Source organism: Malaclemys terrapin, chromosome 4 (assembly GCF_027887155.1).
Source record: "Malaclemys terrapin pileata isolate rMalTer1 chromosome 4, rMalTer1.hap1, whole genome shotgun sequence".
In the NCBI taxonomy this organism is placed as follows: domain Eukaryota; kingdom Metazoa; phylum Chordata; order Testudines; family Emydidae; genus Malaclemys; species Malaclemys terrapin.
In genome coordinates this window covers 43,140,493-43,166,733 of record NC_071508.1, presented here as the reverse complement: position 1 = coordinate 43,166,733, position 26,241 = coordinate 43,140,493, and the positions used below count along the sequence as shown (strand labels likewise).

The window sequence follows — 26,241 nt, the reverse complement described above, 5'->3', positions numbered from 1 at the left end:
GATATGGAAATTACATCTTGCCATTAGAGGTTGCTAATTAGCTAGCAGAAATTGGAGGTTTGCAGAAAAATAGTGTTTTCTGCAGAATAAATCTCATCTCTTCAGCTTCTTTTCTTTTGGTGGTGTTCTCTTCTGTCTCACTTCTGGGTGGAACTTTGTATTTTCTGCCCACCTTTCTAGACATGGATATACTTGTAACTGGGGTTTCTCATAGCAATTGGAACAGATCCATCAATTATAGGCAAGCTGAGCCTATCTAGAGGTAGACTGGAGGCCAACTCTAGATAGGCTACCTACCAAGAGAAGTAGATTGCAAAAATCCACAAGTTGCTGCTATTTTTTTCAGGAGGTCTTAAAAATCCTTTAAATCATTCAATTGTGGGGCCATGGGAGGCACCACTGCCTCATCTGAAAGTGATAAGATGGCTGGTCCTGCAGGGTCTACTGGGAGAAGTGCTGTTTCCTCTGCCTCATGATTAGAGGAGACCTGAGCTGGTAGACATTTAGTTGCCACCTGCGTAGCGGTAGCCATGGCTGAAGGAGTTTTAGGCATGTGTGGGTAATCTTGTCTCCTTTGCAATGAGCAAGGTCCCCAATAAGGCCACACAGGCATAGAGGTGTATAGAGCTTGAGACCACACCATAGGGAACCACACTACTGGGAACCTCATCATTCCCATGCATCTGTCCCTTGAATAGTTCCTGAGGCTTCTATGGGAGGTAGAGGATGGACCCCAGGGAAAGTGGTACCAGGGGAGTCATTGCTGGGCAGATAAGGGTGCCTCAGCTGCCTGTCTGGGCTCCTGTCAGGCAATGTTTGCTGGGGCTAAGTCCTGGGACTCCTCTGAGTTAGATGATGGTTTCATCAGAAATGGCGGGACCATTGGTACCAGAGGTCACTGGTCTGATGGATGGGGAAGGGGTCTCTGCTGCAGCAGGAGCAATGATTCATCCTCAGGTACGGGGACGACCCAAAGAATGGACGGGCCCGAGAGCAGCGGACATGTAGGTATGGCAGGAACACCTCCTCCAGTGTTATCATATCCCCGGGCTTGTGGGGTGCCCATTGAGATGCTGGAAGGTCCCGGTTCAGAGGTCAGAGCCAGCCAGTCTGCATACCGGCAAGGCAGCACTGATGGAGCACCTGGAGCCACACTTGTAGCCAGGCACTCCAAGTGTCCTTGTATCAAGGTCATTGGCAGTACCAACGGATCCTACCTCTTCTTTGCCTTACCCTCCAGGGTCCACGCATGACATTTCATCTGACATGGCATGGCTCGGAGAGGAAAAGCTCTCTTATAAGCTGTCTGCTGTGGAGATCTGCTCTTATGCTGATGAGAGTGTTTCTTACTCTATGCGTGCCCTTGGGCTTTGGTGTTACCCCAGAATTGAGGGGAGTGTTACCCCAAAATTTGATCAAGCTAATCGCAGCCATATTGTGTGCATTGAGCCACTATTAATTAATAAAATAAACCATCACATAGTTAATGGATAATTTGGACAAGCAGGGCTTTTGGAGGCAAGGTCAAATACTAGTAGCAGGCTTGCAGTTTCTGCTAATCAGAATGGGAGGAGGGGAGAAAAGGGTCAACAAATTATGAGACCAAAAGAAAATAAGTGGATGGAGACCTAGAGTTTGGGCACCTTTGATATAAAAGCTTATTATGGCTAAGATGGCTAATGTTGAACTTATTGAAGTTAGGAGATGTGATGACCCAGTAGGGGTCACTATGAGCTATGTGTTTTGTAAAAATTAGTTATGAAAAGACTAGATAATAGAGTATACTTTGGAACAGTTCTCTGAAGCTATCCCAAGTGACTTTTTCCGGACAGCATACTCCCTGGCAGGGAAGAGACGGGCAATTGCTGACCTGCTGCTAATTACTCGATACCATCTCAGATTTTAGGTAATTATTTTGGATATTCTAAACCTATTGCTTATGTTTGTGTGTGCTTAAATCTAATAAAGAGTAATTTTAGATGAGAGCATGCTTATTTCTATCAATCTTTCATCAGCTAGAAGCACTGTGTCCCCATTGATTTATTCCTGACACCACCTGAAGTGAAACAGTTAAGTTACCACAGCTTTGGGTTCTGAAAACCCTGGATAACACCAGCATCTCCACACCATGGCTCGTGCTGGGAAGGGCACTACCAGTCGGAAGAGGCCACTGTACAGCGGGAGTCTCCCTGGCCAGGATCAGAGTGCTTCCAGAGCCTCATTGCCTCTTCCATCAGGAACTTGCAGAGTTGGAGCTCAAGGACCTCTCTAGTTCTGGGTGGGAAGGACTTGCAGATGCTGCTCTTCACCAAGATGTGTGCCTCGATCAGACAGTAGAGGCACCACTGATGTGCATCACTGATGGAAAAGAAGGAATAGGGGTTCCGATTCAGACCATGCAGCGGTAAGACGAAACTGGAGTGGTATCAACCTGCACCACCCCTTATATACTTGGTCGGGAGCATGAGGAGACACACTGTGAATGTGTGGGTCAACAGACGCTGCTTGGAAAAACTTCTGAACTCAGGTGCATGGCATGCACGCATACCCATGTGTAGAATAAACATAGGGACCATCACTCAAAGAAAATAGGGTTGCCTCTTATAGAGTTCCTGTCCTGGAGTACCCCAGCAGCAGATGTTTCTTCTGATTTTTCTGAGTTCTTGTTGCAGCCTTCTTTGCTCAGATTCTCATGCAGTCCCATGCAAGTGTCTGGAACTCCCTACTAATTTAGGGAAGAAGGCCTGGATCATAGTGAACAGCAAAACAAGCAGTGCCAAAAGGACAGTTACCCATTCCGTAACTGGCGTTCTTCGAGATGTGTTGCTCCTGTCTATTCCACAGTAGGTATGCGTGCTCGCCACGTGCACCGGTGCCGGAAGTTTTTCCCTTAGCAGTACCCATAGGAGGGGAGCACCGCTGGGACCCCTGGAGTGGTGCCTCTATATCACACTATAAGGGGAGCTGCGCACTCCCCCCACCCTTGGTTCCTTCTTGCCAGACAACTCCGACAGAGGGGAAGGAGGGTGGGATGTGGAATAGACAGGAGCAACACATCTTGAAGAACGCCAGTTACGGAACAGGTAACTGTCCTTTCTTCTTCGAGTGATTGCTCCTGTGTATTCCACAGTAGGTGACTCCAAGCTATATCTGATGGAGGTGTGTAGGAGTTTAAAGGTTAGCGGGATGGAGTTCCACCCTACCAAACCTGGCATCATCCTGTGCTTGGGAGACAATCGCATAGTGGACAGAGGACCATGTGGCAACCCAACATATGTCCTGGATAAGGACGTGGGCTACATAGGTGGCCGACGAGGCTTGAGCTCTTGTATAATGCACCCTCACAATAGGCCGCAGGGGAACCCCTGCCAAGTCGTAACACGTGCGTATGCACGAGGTGATCCAGTGGGAAAGGCGCTGGGTGGAAACTGGGTGCCCCCTCATGTGCTCGGCCGACGCAATGAACAGTTGCGAGGATTTCCTCAACGGCCTGGTTCGGTCCAGGTAAAAGGCCAATGCTCTACGTACGTCTAGCGTGTGTAGGCAGTGTTCCTCGTTGGAGGAATCAGGCTTAGGACAGAGTACCGGTAGGAAAATGTCCTGATCCATATGGAATGTGGAGAGCACCTTCAGGAGAAAAGAGGGGTGCGGGCGAAGCTGGACCTTATCCTTGTGGAAAACCATATACGGGGGTTCCGAGGTCAAGACCCTAAGCTCCGAGACCCGACGGGCTGAGGTGATAGCCACCAAAAATGCCACTTCCCATGATAGTTGGGACCAGGAACACGTGGCCAAGGGTTCAAAGGGAGGAGCCGTGAGGCGGGATAACACTAGATTCAGATCCCATTGTGGAACCGGGGCCCTGGCGTACGGGAATGCACGATCTAGGCCCTTTAAAAAGCGGGAGGTCATTTGATGGGAAAACACCGAGTGACTTTGCACCGGAGGGTGGAAGGCTGAAATGGCTGCTAAATGCACCCTGAAGGAGGCAGGAGCTAGCCCTTGGGTCCTAAAGGACAGGAGATAATCGAGAATGAGCTGGAGGGATGCGGAAGACAAGGAGGCGCCCCGCTCCCCCGCCCACCTGGAGAACCTAGACCATTTGGCAAGGTACGTCCGCCGTGTGGATGGCTTTCTGCTCTCCCGCAGAATTTGTCTGACATCCTCTGAACACCTTCCCTCCTCCCTGTTTAACCATGGAGCAACCACGCTGTCAGGTGGAGCGCAGCCAGGTTGGGGTGGAGGAGGCATCCCTCTCCTGGGAGAGGAGATCCGGGTGAAGCGGCAGCCTCCGCGGGGGGGCCGCTAAAAGTTGCAGAAGGGTCCCGTACCAATGCTGACGGGCCCAATCCGGGGCTATGAGGATAACCCTCAACCTGTCTGCCTTTACTTTCTGCAGGACCTTGCCTATCAGTGGGAAGGGTGGAAAGGCATAGAACAGTTGGTCTGACCACCGGAGGAGGAATGCATCCGAGATCGCCCCCCTTTCTGCCCCTGCCCTGGAGCAGAACGGGGGCAGCATCTGTTCGGGGCGGTAGCGAAGAGGTCGACCCGGGGAACTCCCCACTCTCAGAAGAGCTGTTGGGCGACTTCCCAGTGGAATGACCACTCGTATTGGTGGGAAAACACCCTGCTGAGGAGATCGGCTCGCACATTGCGTGCACCGGGTAGATGGAAAGCCCGTAGGGAGATATCGTGGGCTATGCAAAACTCCCAGAGGTCCAAGGCTTCCCGGCACAGGGCCGAGGCGTGTGCCCCCCTGCCCGTTGATGTAATACATCGCGGCCATGTTGTCCGTGTGGACTCTGACCGCCTTCCTGCAAATGTGCAAACTGAACACTATGCACGCCTGGCGTACTGCCCTGAGCTCCCTGACGTTTATGTGCAGAGACAATTCCAAGGTCGACCATCTGCTTTGGGTTTGAATGTCCCCTATATGGGCTCCCCAGCCCAGGTCCGAGGCATCCGACACCAGGTCTAGTGAGGGAGGGATTTCTCGGAAGGGGATCCCGTTTAGCATATTGCTCAGGAGGGACCACCATTGCAGAGTGGCCACCACGTTGGGTGGCATCATGACCACCTTGTCCAGGCTGTCCCTGGACTGGGAATACTGGGAGGCCAACCAGAGTTGGAGGAGCCTCATTCTGAGTCTGGCATGTCGCACCATGGACGTGCATGCTGCCACGTGACCTAGGATTTGAAGGCACACCCTTGCTGTCATCATGGGGAAGGCTGTGACCGAAGCTATGAGACTTTTGAGTGTCTCGAACCTGTCCCGGGGAAGAGAGGCTGTGGCCTCTACTGAGTCTAGCAGAGCCCCTGTGAAGTGTATGCGCTGAACCGGTACCAACGTGGACTTGGCCTCGTTCACCACTAGGCCTAGACCCGCGCATGTGGACAGCAGGAAATGCATCTGGGCCTGAACCTGGGACCCGGAGCTGCCCTTGAGGAGCCAATCGTCTAGGTAAGGAAAAATTTGCAGCCTGTTCCTCCGGAGGTGGGCTGCCACCACTGCCATGCATTTGGTAAAAACCCTGGGGGGCGTGGAAAGGCCAAAAGGGAGGACCACAAACTGGTAATGGTCCCGCCCTACCAGGAAGCTGAGGAAGTGCCTATGACCCTCGAAAATATGGATGTGGAAATACGCATCCTGGAGGTCCAGGGACACGAACCAATCCCCCGGGTCTAAGGAGGGAATGATGGAGGTCAGGGATACCATGTGGAACTTGTAACAGACCATAAACCTGTTGAGATTCCGTCCAGGATGGGCCAGAGCCCGCCTTTTGCCTTCGGGATCAGGAAATACCGGGAGTAAAACCCCTTGCCCTGGAATTCTACCAGTACCCTCTCCACCGCGCCCAGGTTGAGGAGGCACGCCACCTCTTGGCTTAGAAGGGGGGTATGTTCCGGGTCCCCGAGGTCCTCCCGGGGTAGGGGGTGGTGGAGAGGAGGTGAGGCGAACTGCAACATGTAGCGCCTGGAAATCGTGCTGAGGACTCACTGGTCTGACGTTGTATGGGACCACTCCACTCAGAATGCAGATAAGCGGTTGCAGAACACAAACTTTATTAACTGAGGGGCATCCATGGTAACAGGCCCAGTGGACCCCCGCAAAGAGTCAAAACCACCTCTTCCCCTGCCCCTTGCCCTTCGAGGGGCCTGGTCGCGGGGACGAGCGGGACTGATGCTGGGACCTGCGTCTCTGCTCCCTCAGTCGCTTAGGCGGGGGTTCATATCTGCCCCTAGCGGGAGGAGCGGAGGTCTGCGGCCCAGGTTTGTCCTTCGCTGGTGGGACATATAGGCCCAGAGTATGCAGGGTGGTACAGGAGTCTTTCATCCCATGCAGGTGGACATCGGTTTGGTCCTCAAACAACGCTTTCCCGTCGCAGGGAAGGTCCTGCATCAGAGACTGAGACTCTGCAGACAGACCGGACAGGAGAAGCCACGACGCCCTTCTCATGGATATGGCCGAGGCCATCGAACGGGCTGCTGTGTCGGCTGTATCCGAGGCGGCCTGGAGGGCTGCTTTCGCCGCTGCTGCCCCTTCTTCAACCAGAGCCTTGAACTCCTTTTTGTCCCACTCCGGGAGAAGAGGCTCGAACTTCGGTAGAGACCCGCTGTAGTGAAGCGGTGTGGCGCCCTTCCGTCCTGCATAGGGCCGAACTTCTCCTAACCCCAATGTGGGCGAAGCCACCAGGTCCGGCGCCCGCCCCTCCGAGGTCACGGCACCGACCTGGAAGTATAAAAGCCCGCCGGCAGAGAGAGCAGACGTCCCGGGCCAAGCTCCCGCTTGGGAGACAGCCACAGGCCGCGAGCCGCCTGCTACCCCACCGCGCTGGTCGAGTCTACCTCTCGCCAGGTACCCCGAGGAGGACTGGCCCAGTCTGCCCTGGGCCCGCTACCCCGAGGAGGACTGGCCAAGCCTGCCCCGGGCCCACTACCCCGAGGAGGAGCCAAGCCTGCCCTGTGCCAGCTACCCCGAGGAGGACTGGCCAAGCCTGCCCTGCGCCAGCTACACTGGTGGAGAGCTGCCGGACCAGCCCCCAAGCCCCACACCAGAGGAACCAATGCTGCTGGACTGGCCCGAACCCAGCGTCGCCAACGAGGTAGGCCCCGAGGGGGAACACGGAAGTAGCCCGGGGGTAGCCGACCCCGGTCAGGCTGCAGAGACCTGTGAGCCGATGTCAGTGTGTTTCGGTCAGGACACCCCACTGATCAGCAGCGGCAGTAACCGCTGCTAGGGCCCCGGGCTGGGACGCAGTGGAGTGGGTGGGCCTGCGTCCCGCCCTGCCACCCCTGCTCACGGGTGGCAGGCTTCCCCCTCACCCAACGCTCAGGTAGGAACCTGGGCCTCCCCCAAGTGTGTTGTTGCTCAGCCCCTGCACCAGAGGCCCTGAGCCCCGTAACTGATTGTCGCTCAGCCCCTGCACCAAGCGGCCTGAGCTGAGACTGTTTGTGCCCCGCCCTGATCCAGGGCCTAGGCCTACTTTAACTGTTGATTGTTGCTCAGCCCCTGCACCAAAGGGCCTGAGCGGAGACTGTTTGTGCCCCGCCCTGATCCAGGGCCTGAGCCTACTTTAACTGTTGATTATTGCTCAGCCCCTGTACCCAAAAGGCCTGAGCTAGCTGATTGTTTGCTCAGCCCTGCCTGAGGGCCTGAGCTCCCTGAACTGCGGGTCGCTCAGCCCCTGCGTAAAGGGGCCTGAGCTTTGACTGTCTGTGCTGTAGTGAGTCGGTGTGGTGCCCCTCCGTCCCGGAGGGTAGAGCCCCGGCGCGAACCTACTACACCTGCACAAGTTAAAATCATAGCAGCTCAACAGGGCTTGGTGGTTGGCCACCCTGAGTTGAAAGCTCGCAGAAGAATAAACCTTCCTGCCAAAAAAATCCAGCCTCCTGGCATCTTTGTCCTTGGGGGTGGGTGCGGGCTGACCGTGGCGTTCCCAGTGGTTGACTGACTCCACCACCAAAGAGTTGGGTGCCGGGAGGTAGTACAGGTACTCATGTCCCTTAGCTGGAACAAAGTACTTTCTCTCTGCTTTCTTGGAGATGGGCACCAAGGAAGCTGGGGTTTGCCACAGGGCAGTTGATACGTTGGCTACCCCTTGGTGGAGAGGTAGGGCCACACGGCCCGAGGACAGCACATTGAAAAGGGTATCCGACAGCTCCTCCATCTCCTCAGCCTGGAGCTGGAGATTTGAGGCTACCCGTTTGAGGAGCTCCTGATGAGCCTTAAAGTCCTCCTGTAGAATGGATGGAGGGGCCACTATGGTCTGCTCCGGTGCCGGCGAGGGGGCCGGTCCGGCTCCCAAGGCGTCAGGAGGTCCTGGAGTTTCGACTCGCAAGACCTAATCCGGGCCCGGTGCCGCCGGTTCGGTGCCCGTCGACTTTTGACTCTGTCGAGGGGGGGATACCGAATGGGCCTGGGTTGCTCTGGCTACCGAGCGGGGTCTTGCCTGGGCGGGCAATTGCAGCCACAGTGCCCCTTGACACCAGTGCCCCTGCCACAGTGCCCCTTGCCACTGACTGGCTTGGGTGGCGAGCGGTGCAGGCTGCTCTTGAGGGGCGGTGCGGCTCAGGGACGGGCAGCTGGGTGCCGAGGCCGAGGTCGCCATTGACCACACAGTGCCATAGGAGCAGCAGGAGCTTCTACGGTCGTGCCGGTGCCAACCTCGAGATCTGGACCTCAACGATGATGAGGAGCGGTACTCGACTGAGGTGCTGCTCTTGTAGTCATCCCGGCGGTCGTAGCTACGATGCTTCGGTGACGGTAACGCTCGAGGGGAGCTCCGAGCCTGGTGTCTGGCAGAGCAGGCACTCGAACCCGAGTGTCTGTTATGGTGGCGTCGGGATCTGCTCCTGTAGCTCCGATTCAAGGAGGAGTGTTGCCGCCGCTTGTCTCGGTGCCTGTGCCCCCGGTGGAGGACCCTCGAGACTCCCGCATGGGTGAGTCAGACAGTCTGAGTGGAGTGGAGGGCTAACGCGAGCTATGTGAGGACCTCGTCAAATGGGGCGGCACACGGTCCTCGGAGCACGGGCTATATCTTGCCGGGGAGGGCTGGTGTGCTCCCAACGGCGGCTTCCCTCGGGACCGGGGGCCCATCTCGAGCGGCGCACCCGGCACCGGAAGGGGGAAGATGTCACGCGCAGCCTGTGCAGCCTCTGGCGTCGACGGCATTCTCACCGCGGGAGAGGCACACGTGGACGGGACCGGGCTACTCCACTCAGCGCGAGTCAGAGTTCTGGGTCCCCAGGGGGATCGTGGGCTGCCCAACTCGGGTCTGGCCTCACCCCTGTTCTTTTGTTGGCGCCGCTGAGTCTTTCCCTGCTTCTTAGCGGGAGAGCGGTGCCAGCTGGTGGAGGGAGCCTCGCTCTGCACCGAGGACGTGCTGCCCGGTACCGAGTCCGGTCGGTGTGCCAGTGCCAGGGCCAACACAGATTCCATTAGCAGGGCCTGGAGCCAGATATCTCTCTCACGTTTAGCTCCAGGCTTGAACGATCTACAGATTTTACAGTGATCGGTTACGTGAGTCTCACCCAAGCAGCGAAGACACTGAGTGTGCGGGTCACTTCTTGGCATAGAACTGCAACAGGAGTCGCACAACTTGAAGCCTGGGGCACGGGGCATGCCCCGCACCAGGCCACTAACTAAGAAGTTATCCAACTATTGGAGAATATGAATACTACTAAGAGCTACAGTAAGGCTGGAGAACAAAGTTCCGACTATCTTCACTGGCGGCAAGAAGGAACTGAGGGTGCGAGGAGTGTGCAGCTCCCTTTATAGCGCGATATAGAGGCGCCACTCCAGGGGTCGCAGCGGTGCCTCCCTCTTACTGGTACTGCTAAGGGAAAAACTTCTGGCACCGATGCACGTGGCGAGCACGCACACCTACTGTGGAATACACAGGAGCAATCACTTGAAGAAGAAAAACCCTTTCCAAGACAGGCTGGTGCTCAGGTCAGAATTTCCTGGACAGAGGGTGCTGGACAAATACAATGCAGGAGCATAAAAATTGTATTGAAGCACTGAAAACGGAGGGCTTACTGTTTAAACAACCACAGAACCAACCAGACAATGGGGAAAATAAAGCAAGGATATATGAAGAGCTGACACAATGCTAAAGTCACAGAAATTCAGGAGCTCCTTCCCTTACCACAGCCAAGGAGGAAATTACTGGAATTATTTCTACTATATGTGGCATGACATGCAATGGCCAGTAGGGAGCACTGGTTCACATTTACCCTACCAATACTGATGTCAGGAATAAAATATTCTTTAAACTGTGGGAGTTCTGCCAAACTCAGACCAGGAGGCAGAGACCCAAGTGCAAGAATCCTGCTGGATGATTGTTTAGATATTTGGCATTTCCACATTAAAAGCTCTTTTAAACATGTTATTTAGACCAAAAAACAACACCCAAACAGACCAAGTTTGTGCTTTTGAGAGGTGTCACACTGAAAACCTTGGAGGTAGAGGTCTCAGGCAAATTACTTACAATTCACTTATAATGGTGGCATGATGGAAAGGCATACATTCAGCAGCTAATATATACATGAACACTCTGAAATGCTTTTATTACCTTTTGTAATTTTGCTCCTTCATTTTTATCCACAATTCCGCTTGATATCAATACTTCAAGAGTTCCTGTAGTTGTGTTTAGCATAGTTTGGACTGCCTGTTTGGTTTGCACAGCAGAAACAATATCTGGATAATCACGCTGCATTAAACCTAAAATAAATAAGAAATGTTCCAAGTTTTCTACTTAAATATGCTTTCAATGGTAACACATTGAGGGGAAATACTAAATATGCTTGACAAATCAATAAAAGGAAAATTACTTGGTGTAATTCCATTTGTCATAGTCATTTCCTAGTTACTTATATAGAAAAAATCCTTCACCTAAAGTTATAAATCTGCTCTTACTGTGAAGAAGGCTGCAAAAAACAGACTATGACATCCTTCCTCCACATCTATGTTTGAGGCAGATGAGCTTATATATGAAAATCAAACTCCAAAATTATCATTTTGGGAGAAAAATACTTTTTGCTCTAAGTAACAAAATATAAAAGGGAAGTATAAGCATCTGCCTATAGAACAGGAACTGTTGAACAATGAGGAACTGTTCCTCTATGTTATAGGACTGTGTGTATGTATGTATGCACGCACAACTGGTGTTCTTCCATGATTTCAATTCCAACTTTTTGCTAGCTTTGTGATTTTTTATTATTGTTGCATTGGGATTTTTGTCATATACACCTCTACCCCGATATAACGCTGTCTTCGGGAGCCAAAAAATGTTACCAGGTTATAGGTGAAATCTCGTTATATCGAACTTGCTTTGATCCGCCGGAGCACACAGCCCCGCCCCCCCAGAGCGCCGCTTTACCGCATTATATCCGAATTCGTGTTATATCGGGTCACGTTATATCAGGGTAGAGGTGTAGTTGAGATGTCGGTGGACTGACTCAGCAACATGCAACATCTAAGATTTGACATCTACAAGCAAGTAACTCTTAGTCAGCCAGTGAGCTCATCAATGTTAAAACAGTGGAACTACAAAAAACAAACAAACAAAAAAAAACAACCAACCCCTACCCCTCCCCCCCAAAAAGGTTACTAACCTTTCCATAACTGTTGTTCTTTGAGATGTGTTGCACATGTCCTTTCCACATTAGATGTGTACGCGCCTCAAGCACAATTGCTGGAAATTTTTTCTACAGTGGTACCTGTCCGGTCAGTTCTAGTGCCCTCTGGTGCTGTGTGCTCATGGCACCGGTATCAAGAGACCCGACAACACAGCATCCCCCTCAGTTCCTTCATGCCGGCCAACTCTGACAGAGGGGTAGGAGGTTGAGTTGTGGGATGGACATGTGCAACATATCTTGAAGAACAACAGTAATGGAGAGGTTACTAACCATTTTTTCTTCTTTGAGTGCTTGCACATGTCCATTCCACATTAGGTGACCCCCCAAGCGAAGGAAGGAGGTGGGATCAGAGTTCATGGACATGTTGATTGTCATATGGCTCAGCCAAACCCAGCATCATCCCTGGCCTACTAGGTGATGGCATAGTGGGAAGAAAATGTGTGCACTGATGACCAAGTTGCCACTCTGCAAATGTCCTGGATAGGGACCTGGACCAGGAATGCTGCTGAGGAAGCTTTCACCCTTGTAGAACAGGCAGTCAAGATAACTGGTGACGGGACCTCTGCCTGCTCTTAGCATGTGCAAATGCATGCTGCAGCTCAGAGGACGAGATCCTCTGAGCTGAGATGGGAAGGCCTTTCATCCTGTCAGCTATCGCCACAAAGAGCTGTGTGGATCTATGAAATGGTTTTGTTCTCCCTAGATAGAACACTAGGGCATGTCTAACATCCAGTGTATGAAGGCATTGCTCCTCTCTGTTTGCGTGCAGTTTTGGGAAGAAAACTTTCAGGAAAATTGCCTGATGACTGTGAAACTGGGAAACCACCATCAGGAAGAATGTGGGGTGAGGGCATAGCTGTACCTTGTCCTTAAAGAAGACAGTGCACAGGGATTCTGATGTAAGGGCCTGAACCTTTGAGACTCTTCTGGCTGAAGTAACAGCCGCCAGAAAGGCCATTTTCCAGGAAAGGTATGACAGGGAGCAGGTCATCAACAGCTCAAATGGGGGGCCCATGAGTTTTGACAAGACCAGGTTTAGGTCCCTTGGGGAAATGGGCTCCCAAATCTGTAAATATAGTCTTTCTAGGCCCTTGAGGAAACTGATGGACATTCCGTACAGGAAAACTGAGGGGCCATCCTGCAGGTGGAATGCTGAAATTGCTGTTAAGTGTAGCTTAACTGATGATATTGCCAGACCTTTCTGTTTCAGATGTAGCAAATATTCCAGAACAGTCTGCAGAGATGATCATGTGAGCGAGAGACCTTGCTGAGAAGTCCAAATGGAAAAACGCTTCCACGTGGCGAGGTATGTAGCTCTGGTAGAGGGCTTCCTGCTATCTAGAAGGACCTAGCGGACTTGCTCTGAATAGGCCAGATCTACAGGATTCAGCCAAGGAGCTTACAAGCTTTCAGGTGGTGGTTCGGGTGGAGCATTCAACTGTGATCCTGTGAGATCAGGTCCAGGAGGGGGGTGGTGGTATTGGAGTCGCTACTGATGAAGCATGATACAGCGTAATGAACCAGTGCTACTGATGCAGCGTGATGAATCAGTTCTTACAGGGCCAAGCTGGGACTATGAGAATGACCCACACTTTGTCCCATTTGATCTTCAGCAGGACCTTGTGCACAAGTGGAATGGGAGGGAAAGTGCAGACAAGGTGTTTCATCCAAGGGAGCAAGAAAGCATTCGTGAGCGAACCCGGGCTGTGGCCTCACAGGGAACAAAACTGGTGACATTTCCTCTTGTGACTCTTCTGAGTTCCCTGATGTTCATATGTGATGATAGCTTTTCCTGGGACCAAAGGACATACACTGAGCACTGAGTCCAAATAGCAGTGGCTCGGTGGGTACTCCAAGGCCAGCCAAGCTTGAAGGGATCTGAGGCATAGCCTCGCATACTGCACTATCTATGTTCATGAGGCCACGTGACCTAGAAGTTTGAGGCAGAAATGAGTCATCGTGATAGGGTGGGCCTTGACCAGCACTATTAATTAAACCATCATCTGAAAGCAGACTTCTGGGAAAAAGGGGTTGGTCTGGGTGGAGTCGAGCACTGCTCCAATAACCTTTATCCTATGCATCAGGGTAACGGTAGACTTCTATTAGTTTATAAGCAGGCCCAGTGCCTGAAAGGTTGACTGAATGAGGTGGACGCTGGCATCCACCTGTGCCTCAAACTGGCCTTTGACTCGAGTCATTGAGATACAGATAGACTTTTACCCCTCGCCAGAATGGAAACATGTCCTCTGGAATGGTGGCCAAAGCATGAAGGGACATACGAATGTTTAGCATATCTGGCATGTAAATAGCTTGTAATGCCGGCTACAAAAGGGCCATGCGAACACCTCTTCTCACTTTCTGGTGACATTGTAAATAAGAAGCAGGCAGCGTTATCTCCCGTAAATGTAAACAAACTTGTTTGTCTTAGCGATTGGCTGAACGAGAAGTAGGACTGAGTGGACTTGTAGGCTCTAAAGTTTTACAATATTTTGCTTTTGAATGCAGTTATATAACAAAAAAATCTACATTGTAAATTGCACTTTCATGATACAGAGATTGCACTACAGTACTTGTATGAGGTGAATTGAAAAATACTATTTTTGTTTATCATTTTTACAGTGCAAATATTTGTAATAAAAAAAATAAATGAGCACTGTACACTTTGTATTCTGTACTGTAATTGAAATCAATATATTTGAAAATGTAGAAAAACATCCAAAAATATTTAATACATTTCAATTGGGATTCTATTGTTTAACGGTGTGATTAAAATTGTGATTAATCATGATTAATTTTTTAAATGAGAGGAAGAAGCTATGTTGATGGGAGAGCATTTCCCGTTGACATAACATGGTGGAGATACTGCTTTAAGCCAATGTAAGGTGCATTGACATAACTTATGTAACTTACATAACTTTACTAGAGTAACTTACATCGTCTTACAGCATTAATATAGACAAGGCCTTTGTGATAAACTACTACTTCTGTGACAGACCCAGACCAGTGGGGTAGAGGAGTCTGGTAGAGGGCAAATATACTGGTCACTGGATGAGTAGTTTTCTGTTCCCTGAGTGACCAGAGCAGGGGCTGCACTAGAGTAATCAGGAACCTGCTAGAACCAGTTAAGGCAGGCAGGCTAATTAGGACACATGTAGCCAATTAAGAAGAAGCTGCAAGAATCAATTAAGGCAGGCTAATCAGGGCACCTGGGTTTTAAAAGGAGCTCACTTCAGTTTGTGGGGTGAGTGTGAAGAGCTGGGAGCAAGAGGTGCAAGGAGCTGAGAGTGAGAGGGTGTGCTGCTGGAGGACTGAGGAGCACAAGCGTTATCAGACACCAGGAGGAAGGTCCTGTGGTGACAATAAGGAAGGTGTTTGGAGCAGGCCATGGGGAAGTAGCCCAGGGAGTTGTAGGTGTCATGCAGCTGTTACAGGAGGCACTATAGACAGCTGCAATCCACAGGACCCTGGGCTGGAACCCGGAGTAGAGGGCGGGCCTGGGTTCCCCCCCAAACCTCCCAATTGACCTGGACTGTGGGTTCTTCCAGAGGGGAAGGTCTCTGGGCTGTTCTCCAACCCACATGGTGAATCTCTGAGGCAAGAAAATCCGCCAATAAGCGCAGGACCCACCAAGATAGAGGAGGAACTTTGTCACACTTCCCTATGAAAGGTATTCAATCTAAGACGTGAATAAATGATAACAAAGGGCTTAAAAATCCATTCTCTCAACCAGTTTGCCTGAGATACAACTACCTGTTTCACCTCTTCACCAAAGCCCTTTAGAAAGCTTTGGCTGTTGGGTCTGCACACACGATATCCTAAGGAACTGAATATATAGAGCCAAAGGTACATAAGGAGCCTTGGCTCCAATCTACTTCCTCTGTTCTTTCAGCTATTTCAAAATACAGTACATAGACTGCAAATAAATGGGGATGGAAGATGAATTATGTAGATCAGGGGTCGGCAACCTTTCAGAAGCGGTGTGCCGAGTCTTCATTTATTCACTCTAATTTAAGGTTTTGCGTGCCGGTAATACATTTTAATGTTTTATAGAAGGTCTCTCTCTATAAGTCTATATATTATATAACTAAACTAGTGTTGTATTGTAAAATAAACAAGGTTTTCAAAATGTTTAAGGAGCTTCATTTAAAATGAAATTAAAATGTTGATCTTACACTGCCGGCCTGCTCAGCCCGCTGCTGGTCTGGGGTTCTGTTCACCTAGGCCAGCAGCGGGCTAAGCGAGGCCTGTGGCTGGGACCCCGGCTGGCAAGGGTCCAGCAGCCAGAACCCCAGACCAGCAGCGTTCCTTGTTCCCTGACTGGACCCTCCTTGCACCCTGTCCCCTGACTGCCCTGACCCCTATCCACCCCCTGCCACCTGACAGACCCCGGGACTCCCATGCCCCGGGACTCCCATGCCCCATCCACCCCCCCCCTGCTCCCTGACTGTCCCCTCCAGAGACCCCCCACCCCTAACCAGCCCCCCATCCAACCCACCCTGCTCCCTGTCCCCTGACTGCCCCCACCCATTATCCAACCCCCCCGGCCCCGGCCCCCTTATCATGAGGCTCCACGTAGAGCCAGATACGCTGTTCTGCGGGAGCGCACAGCCCCTCCCCTCAGAGCGCTGCGTGTGCGGCAGCAGGGCTCTGGGTGAGCAGGGAGCGTCTTTCCCTCCCTGCGGAGTCAAACACTGCCCTGCGGGAGCGCGCAGCCCCAACCCCCAGAGCGCTGTGCGTGGGGCGGCAGGGCTCCAGGGGAGAGGAGAAGGCGGGAGAGGGGCCGGCAGTTTGCTGTGCTCGGCCCGGCGCTCCGGCCCAGGAGTGCGGACCCCGCGGCTTGCCGTGCTGGGAGAGTGGGGCCATTTGCCCACCCCGTGCACACAGCTATGCTTCTGCTCCCTGCCCCCGCGGGGGAAGCGGAGGGCAGAGGAGAGCGGGCCGGGCTGGGCAGGATTTTTAATGGCACGCTGGAGTCCCGGCAGGCTTCAGCATGCCATTAAAAATCGGCTCGCGTGCCGTCTTTGGCACGCGTGCCATAAGTTGCCGACCCCTGATGTAGATCTATGCAGATAGTCATCTTGAAGTTGTTACAGTAACCCTTTTTTCTTTTTCAAGGTTAACTGAACACATGTGATGGCCAAGTTAGCTACTTTGTCACTAGATTTAGTGACTTTTTGGTTTCCCTAGCTAGAAAATAAGTGTCAAAGTGACCAGTCACAAATCTAGTGACTTTCACTGCCAATTACAGTGACATTCAGAGAAAGAAGTCACCAATATATATAGTCACAAAATCATTCACAAGCAGCTCAATAGTGTTAATAAAATCCATCCCATGCTCTTCTTACTATATTCTTTTGCACACCAAATCAATGTCATTACGTCTCAATTGAGCATGTCCTCAGAATCAATCACATTCCAGGGCTTCTTGGGCTGAGATGATTATAATGGGTAGGAAAGGAAAAGAAGTTTGTGGAGGTTAATTATATTCTTTGCTAAAGCCAGGCACAATTTGGAGAGAGCAGCATATTAGCCAGGGCTAGTTTTTACCCAAATGTGTTCTTTCTCCCTGCTCCGTAGTAGGTAGCACACCCTGTGATGCAGGGAAAGGTGGCTAATGAAACAGGCTGGGAGAGGGAGGCAGCAGGGGTGCCATTTCAGATTTTGGTAGGTGGGGCAACTTTAACTGTGATTCCAAAGGCTACTTGGGCACCTGAAAACTCTCGATTTTTTGCAGATGATAACTTAGATACACTGCTCCTGTCAGATAATTTCTAATTCCTATAGAAAGAAAGAAAATTAAATAAATATTAGACCCACTCAGCTCTACTATTTGTTCTGACATCTTTTGTCAATTCACTTAAGGGACACTGGTTAGGCTTAAAAAAATAATGTATATTCTTACTTGGTTACTAACTCTTGAACACAACAATTGAAACAACTGTAGAAAAACCTAGATTACTTTCTATCACTTTTTTGCAGTTCAACAAGCTTGGAATAGATGATTTAACTTCTGGAAACATCCTATTAGGGCAAGGCCCTGTGAGTTTATACTGCACCTGCCTGGGGCTCTAGTGGTGTTTCCACGCTACAAACAATAAACTAGAAAATGACTTTAAACAGGAGTGAAACTGACACTTTCAAGTCACTTTCATAGTATTGCCAACCCCAAATGTTCAAAAATCAGGAATCGGACTCACCAAAAATCATGAGATTGGCTTTAAAATAATGAGATTATGTAAAAATAATAGATTTGGTGTTTTTTTATTTACATTCTGCTTTTTGAGCCTTTAAGGTGCACTGGGGTCACATTTTGAAGCTTTCTCCACAGCCACAAGGGCTAGAAACTTCATTTTTCTTTAAGAATGAAGGCTGAAATCATCACATCACTTGATTCCAGGAGCTGGGGCTTTAAGGAAAACAATAATTACCATGAGACTCATGACAAAATCATGAGAGTTGGCAACACTGCTTTCATTTCTGTTTAAAGGCTAGTTACTTTCCAGAAGGCTCTTAAACACAACACTACAGTGATTGAGTTGCAGTTTTCACAGGAGAATATTTTAAATCAAACACCAAGAAAATTCCAGATTTTAAAGTTGGGTAAAATTGAGACTTCTGAGGTATATCAGGGCCACTGCAGGCAGGAAACGCAGCTCTTCCTCTTGAAAGAAAGCTGGAGGGTCAAATCTTCTAGTCCTTAATCAAGTAAAATGTCTATTGCCATCAGGACCGCCACTCATAGATATAAACATCACAGTGAACATGTGATAACATGTGTGGTCAATAACTATACACGTCAAACTTAAGTATCTGAGCCATCTTATCCAGAGATACACATCTTATATGCATTGGCTCAAGTATCTGAGCCATCTTATCCAGAGATACACATCTTATATGCATTGGCTCAGGGACTATATTTTCTGGCATATTCTGAACAGTGCTGAGCGCACAGACTGTGCCCACTGAATAATACAAATCATGACAATAATGGTCAACTTTATGGACTCTGTGGATGCAATTTCTGTTCTTGGTCTGAATACAGCTGAAACCCTAAAAATTTGATATATAATCACATCTGATACTCATATGACACTTTCTCATTCCTTCCTTTTCTCAAACTCAGAACAAAAAATGACAAAACAAAATGGTTTTCAGTTAAAATCTAAAATTGCACAGCAGACATTGCTGTACAATTCAGCCTGAGGCAGAACCTGCCATCTATTGGTGGTTAAGCGCTCTCCTCTCATCTGACTCTCATTCTCTTTCTTCATCCTTCCTAACCTCTGTGCTGCTTTTGATACTATCAACTAGGACATCATTCCCAATCATCTGGGACCAATTGCTGGAGTCTCAGAGAAGTGGCCTTCTATGTTTTGCTCCCATCCATTGGAGGCTTCTTTTGCAGCATGCAGCAGAGAGAAAGGCTGGTCCAGTGGAGAGGGAGCTAGCCCCGAGAGATCTGGGTTCTACTCCCCCCTCCTCATGGACTTCCTGTATGACCTCAGGTCAGTGCCTTAGGGACAGAATTTCAAAGGTTTTTAGGCATCCAAAGATGCAGCTAGGCATCTAGTGAGGTTTAGAAAGCACCTAACCTTCTAGGTGCTTCTGAAAATCCCAGTAGGTGCCTAAATACCTTTGAAAATCTGGTTGTTAGTCTCTCTGTGCCTCAATGCCCTATCTGTATAATGGGGATAACAGCACTGCTCTACCTCACCGAGGGGCTGTGATGTGAGGCACTCAGATACTAAAGTGATGGGGCCACATAAGTACCACAGGTAGAGTGGGAACTTCTCTATACTACTGCTATCCCTTCCCTGGGTTTTGCCCCCTTCTTTTGCCCCTCACGTCTTCCTCTTTTGTGAATGTAACGTTGGCTCAGAAGCCTTGGCTGTATTTCTTCTGAGTCCCCTGTGTTCTCTCTTCAACCCTCCATGACCCTCAAGCGATTCCTGTTTTACAGGCTCATCTAACAACTTCCAGATCCTTTATTTAATTACCAGACGCTTATCTTAATCACCCTGCCTCTGTTTGTAAACAAAACACTGATTCCTGGCCCCAGGGACACAAGCTGGGAGAAGAACAAGAGTACTTGTGGCACCTTAGAGACTAACAAATTTATTTGAGCACAAGCTTTTGTGGGCTACAGCCCACTTCATCGGATGCATAGAATGGAACACACAGAAAGAAGATATTTATACATACAGAGAACATGAAAAGGTGGGAGTAGCCATACCAACTGTAAGAGGCCAATCAATTGAGATGAGCTATCATCATCAGGAGAGAGAGAGAAAAAAAACCTTTGAAGTGATAATCGAGATGACCCATAGAAGGTGTGAGGATATTTTAACATGGGGAAATAGATTCAATTAGTGTAATGACCCAACCATTCCCAGTCTTTGTTCAAACCTAAGTTAATTGTATCTAATTTGCATATTAATTCAAGTTCAGCAGTCTCTCTTTGGCGTTTGTTTTTGAAGGTTTTTTGTTGCAAAATTGCCACCTTCAAGTCTGTCACTGAGTGGTTAGAGAGGTTGAAGTGTTCTCCCACTGGTTTTTGAATGTTATGATTCCTGATGTCAGATTTGTGTCCATTTATTCTTTTGCGTAGAGACTGTCCGGTTTGGCCAATGTATATGGCAGAGGGGCATTGCTGGCACATATCACATTGGTAGATGTGCAGGTGAACGAGCCCCTGATGGTGTGGCTGATGTGATTAGGTCCTATGATGGTGTCACTTGAATAGATATGTGGACAGAGTTGGCATCAGGCTTTGTTGCAAGGATAGGTTCCTGGGTTAGTGTTTATGTTGTATGGTGTGCAGTTGCTAGTGAGTATTTGCTTCAGGTTGGGGGGCTGTCTGTAAGCGAGGACTGGTCTGTCTCTCAAGATCAGTGAGAGTGAGGGATCATCTTTCAGGATAGGTTGTAGATCTTTGATGATGCGCTGGAGAGGTTTTAGTTGGGGGCTGAAGGTGACGGCTAGTGGCGTTCTGTTAATTTCTTTGTTGGGCCTCTCCTGTAGTAGGGGACTTTTGGGTACTCTTCTGGCTCTGTCAATCTGTTTTTTTCATTTCAGCAGGTGAGTATTGTAGTTTTAAGAATGCTTAATAGAGATCTTGTAGGTGTTTGTCTCTGTCTGAGGGGTTGGAGCAAATGTGGTTGTATCTTAGAGCTTGGCTGCAGACAATGGATCGTGTGGTGTGTCCTGGATGGAAGCTGGAGGCATGTAGGTAAGTATAGCGGTCAGTAGGTTTCCAGTATAGGGTGGTATTTATGTGACCATCAATTATTAGCACAGTAGTGTCTAGGAAATGGACCGCTTATGTGGATTGGTCTAGGCTGAGGTTGATGGTGGGATGGAAATTATTGAAATCATGGTGGAATTCCTCGAGGGCTTCTTTTCCATGGGTCCAGATGATGATGATGTCATCAATGTAGTGCAAGTAGAGTAGGGGCGTTAGGGGACGAGAGCTAAGGAAGCGTTGTTCTAAGTCAGCCATAAAAACGTTGGCATACTGTGGGGCCATGCGGGTACCCATAGCAGTGCCGCTGACTTGAAGATATATATTGTCCCCAAATGTGAAATAGTTGTGGGTGAGGACAAAGTCACAAAGTTCAGCCACCAGGTTAGCCGTGATATTATCATATTATCGGGGATACTGTTCCTGATGGCTTGTGGTCCATCTTTGTGTGGAATGTTGGTGCAGAGGGCTTCTACATCCATAGTGGCCAGGATGGTGTTTTCTGGAAGTTCACCGATGGATTGTAGTTTCCTGAGGAAGTCAGTGGTCTCTCAAAGGTAGCTGGGAGTGCTGGTAGCATAGGGCCTGAGGAGGGAGTCCACATAGCCAGACAATCCTGCTGTTAGGGTGCCAATGCTTGAGATGATGGGGCACCCAGGATTTCCAGGTTTATGGATCTTGGGTAGCAAATAGAATACCCCTGGTTGGGGTTCTAGGCATGTGTCTGTAAAGATCTGTTCCTGTGCTTTTTCAGGGAGTTTCTTGAGCAGATGGTGTAGTTTCTTTTGGTAATCATCAGTGGGATCAGAGGATAATGGCCTGTAGAATGTGGAGGCCTAGCAGCCTCTTGTTCATATTCCAACTTATTCATGACGACGACAGCACCTCCTTTGTCAGTCTTTTTGATTATGATGTTAGAGTTGTTCCTGAGGCTGTTGATGGCATTGTGTTCAGCACGGCTGAGGTTATGGGGCAAGTGATGCTGCTTTTCCACAATTTCAGCCCGTGCACATCAACGGAAGCAATCTATGTAGAAATCCAGTCTGTTGTTTCGACCTATTTCCCCATATTAAAATATCCTCACACCATCTTGATTATCACTTCAAAGGTTTTTTTTCTCTCTCTCTCCTGCTGATGATAGCTCATCTCAATTGATTGGCCTCTTACAGTTGGTATGGCTACTCCCACCTTTTCATGTTCTCTGTATGTATAAATATCTTCTTTCTGTGTGTTCCATTCTATGCATCCGATGAAGTGGGCTGTAGCCCACGAAAGCTTATGCTCAAATAAATTTTAGTCTCTCAGGTGCCACAAGTACTTCTGTTCTTTTTGCAGATACAGACTAACACAGCTGCTACTCTGAAATCTGGGAGAAGCACCTCTCTGCAGAACTCACATTCCACACTAATGCTGAGCAGTTAAGAGCTCCGCCTGGGAGCCCACCTCCTGTATGAAACTCAGGGGGGCTGTAGTCCCCCCTGCCCTACCTAATTGGCACCCTTGGGAGGCAGGTTAGCTAGCAAGAAGAGCTGCAGGGATGGAAGGTGGAGTGGGATGAGATAGGGCCATAGCAGGGGGAAATGGGCCTCCAGGGATGAAGCCCTTACTACAGATATCAAAGGTGAAGCTAGCTTGATTTCGGTTCCCCTTTACTCCCTTTCACCTGGCTTGGCCTGGGCTTAGATGCCCAGCTGTTATCAGAAATGAAACCCTGGAAACGGGGGGGAAGGGGTCCGGCTAGTGAATTTTTGTTTTTAAATCTACTTTCTTGGTTCCCTGCAGCGCCAAGCTCGGGTCAGGGGAATGCCTCTTCCCCCGATTCTGGGCTTTCCCTTTCACTCACCTGTCGGCTCCAACCCAGGCTGGCAAGAAAGGGAGGCCGAGCTGAAGTTAACCAACCCCAGCCAACCTGGGCTGCAGTGTACAGAACACCCTTCCCAATGAGCAGCTTGCGCCCTCCTGATGATGACAGTTGTGATAGGGTCAGGCCAGATGACTACAGGAGAGTGATCGAAGGTAGATATATTAACCCCAGATTAAGCAGGTCCCTTTTCCTGAGTAAGATAATGGGCTGTTCCAGAACAATCAAGAAGTTGCTGGAACCAATTATGGCAGGCAGGCTAATTAGGACTTCTGGAGCCAATTAAGAAGCTGCTAGAATCAGTTAGGACAGGCAGGCTAATCAGGGCACCTAGTTTAAAAAGGACCTCACTTCAGTTTCTGGTGTGTGTGCGAGGAGCTGGGAACAAGAGGTGCGCAAGGAGCTGAGAGTGAGAAAGCATACTGCTGGAGGACTGAGGAGTACAAGCGTCATCAGACTTCAGGAGATGGTCCTGTGGTGAGGATAAAGAAGGTGTTGTGAGGACGCCATGGGGAAGTAGCCCAGGGAGTTGTAGCTGTCACGCAGCTGTTACAGGAGATGCTGTAGACTGCTGCAATCCATAGGGCCCTGGGCTGGAACCCGGAGTAGAGGGTGGGCCCAGGTTTCCCCAATTCCCCCAACTTCCTATTGAATATAAGAGGAGTTGACCTGGACTGAGGGTCCCACCAGAGGGGAAGGTCTCTGGGCTGTCTTCCGACCCACTAGGTGAGTCAGCAGAGACTGCGTGGATTGTTCTCCTCCTTTTACCCACGCTGGCCTGTGCTGAGGTTACCTGAGTGAATGGCAGGTTTGAGCCACTGGCAAAAGTGGTCAACTGAGGGCTGCCGTGAATCTCTGAGGCGAGCAACAGGGCCGTACCTAGCTATTCTGGGGCCCTACACAGCCCCTCCACGGGGAAGGGGGGACAGGCCTCTGTGTGGGGGCAGGGCTCGCTTCGGGGACGGGGAGGAACCACCCCCCAGCACTCACCGGTGGCGCAGCTGGGGCCGGGCCGCTGCACTCCTCAAGAGAGTGGGGGTGGGGCTGAGGCGGAGCAGGGGCGGGAAGAGGCGGGGAAGCAGTTGGGTGGGGGCTTTGGGGAAGGGGTGGAATGGGGGGCGGCATGGGGAAGAGGCGGGGTATGGGCTGGAGCAGCGCAGGGCACCAGGAAATTTGGGGCTGCGTACTTTGCATATGGATAAGGATGGCCTGGCGAGCAAATCTGCCAATAAGCACAGGACCTACCAAGGCAGAGGAGGAACTTTGTCACACATTGTACTGTTGTAGTTGCTTCTGGTGTGCAACATAATGTAGCAAGAGGAGCATGGAATGGATTTTATTAACACTATTGAACTGCTTGTGAACAATTTTGTGACTATACTCATAGACTTTAAGGTTAGAAGGGACCATTATGATCTAGTCTGACCTCCTGCACAATGCAGGGCACAGAATCTCACCCACCCACTCCTGTAACAAACCCCTGACCTATGTTTGAGCTATTGAAGTCCTCAACTTGTGGTTTAAAGACTTCAAGGTGCAGCGAATCCTCCAGCAAGTGACCCGTGCCCTGCGTTGCAGAGGAAGGCGAAAAACCCCCACTGCCAATCTGCCCTGGAGGAAAATTCCTTCCTGACCCCAAATATGGTGATCAGCTAAACCCTAAGCATGTGGGCAAGACTCACCAGCCAGACACCCAGGAAAGAATAGGTCTTTTGCCTCCACTGCTCCCCTTGGAAGGCTATTCCAGAACTTCACTCCTGTGATGGTTACAAACCTTCATCTAATTTCAAGTCTAAACTTCCTGATGGCCAGTTTATATCCATTTGTTCGTGTCCACATTGGTGCTGAGCTTAAATAATTCCTCTCCCTCCCTGGTATTTTTCTCTCTCCCTGGTATTTATCCCTCTGATATATTTATAGAGAGCAATCATATCTCCCCTCAGCCTTCTTTTGGTTAGGCTAAACAAGCCAAGCTCTTTGAGTCTCCTTTCATAAGACAGGTTTTCCATTCCTCGGATCATTCTAGTAGCCCTTCTCTGTACCTGTTCCAATTTGAATTTATCCTTCTTAAACATGGGAGACCAGAGCTGCATACAATAGTCCAGATGAGGTCTCACCAGTGCCTTGTATAATGGTACTAATACCTATCTCTATTGGAAATACCTCGCCTGATGCATCCCAAGACCGCATTAGCTTTTTTCACAGCCATATCACATTGGCGGCTCATAGTCATCCTGTGATCAACCAATACTCCGAGGTCCTTCTCCTCCTCTGTTACTTCCAAGTGATGCGTCCCCAGTTTATAACAAAAATTATTGTTATTAATCCCTAAATGCATGACTTTGCACTTTTCACTATTAAATTTCATCACATTACTATTATTGTAGTTTACAAGGTCATCCAGATCTTCCTGTATGATATCCCAGTCCCTCTCTGTATTGGCAATACCACTCAGCTTTGTGTCATCCGCAAACTTTATTAGCGCATTCCCACTTTTTGTGCCAAGGTCAGTAATAAAAAGATTAAATAAGATTGGTCCCAAAACCAACTCCCAACTCCACTAGTAACCTCCTTCCAGCCTGACAGTTCACCTTTCAGTATGACCCATTGTAGTCTCCCCTTTAACCAGTTCTTTATCCACCTTTCAATTTTCATATTGATCCCCGTCTTTTCCAATTTAGCTAACAATTCCCCATGTGGAACCATATCAAATGCCTTACTGAAATCGAGGTAAATTAGATCCACTGCGTTTCCTTTGTCTATAAAATCTGTTACCTTCTCAAAGAAGGAGATCAGGTTGGTTTGGCACAATCTACCTTTTGTAAAACCATGTTGTATTTTGTCCCAATTACCATTGACCTCAATATCCTTAACTACTTCAAAATTTTTTCCAAGACCTTGCATACTACAGATGTCAAACTAACAGGCCTGTAGTTACCTGGATCACTTTTTTTCCCTTTCTTAAAAATAGGAACTATGTTAGCAATTCTCCAGTCATACAGTACAACCCCTGAGTTTACAGATTCATTAAAAATTCTTGCTAATGGGCTTGCAATTTCATGTGCCATTTCCTTTAATATTCTTGGATGAAGATTATCTAGGCCCCCCGATTTAGTCCCATTAAGCTGCTTGAGTTTGGCTTCTACCTTGGATGTGGTAACATCTACCTCCATATCCTCATTCCCATTTGTCATCCTACCATTATCCCTAAGCTCCTCATTAGCCTCATTAAAGACTGAGGCAAAGTATTTGTTTAGATATTGGGCCATGCCTAGATTACCCTTAACCTCCACTCCATCCTCAGTGTTTAGCAGTCCCACTTCTTTCTTTGTTTTCTTCTTATTTATATAGCTATAGAACCTTTTACTATTGGTTTTAATTCCCTTTGCAAGGTCCAACTCTACATGGCTTTTGGCCTTTCTCACTTTATACCTACATGTTCTGACCTCAATAAGGTAGCTTTCCTTGCTGATCCCTCCCATCTTCCACTCCTTGT

The 26,241-nt window shown here is 49.3% G+C and overlaps 1 protein-coding gene across 1 annotated transcript in view; it reads right to left on the bottom strand.

The window, feature by feature from the left end:
- LOC128836116 (sodium/hydrogen exchanger 10-like) overlaps nt 1-26,241 on the bottom strand; it is a 161,767-nt gene that overhangs the window by 6,155 nt on the left and 129,371 nt on the right. Inside the window, exon 19 of the mRNA XM_054026133.1 lies at nt 10,578-10,726. Coding sequence (XP_053882108.1) covers nt 10,578-10,726 — 149 coding nt within the window. The remainder of the gene's footprint in view (nt 1-10,577; nt 10,727-26,241) is intronic.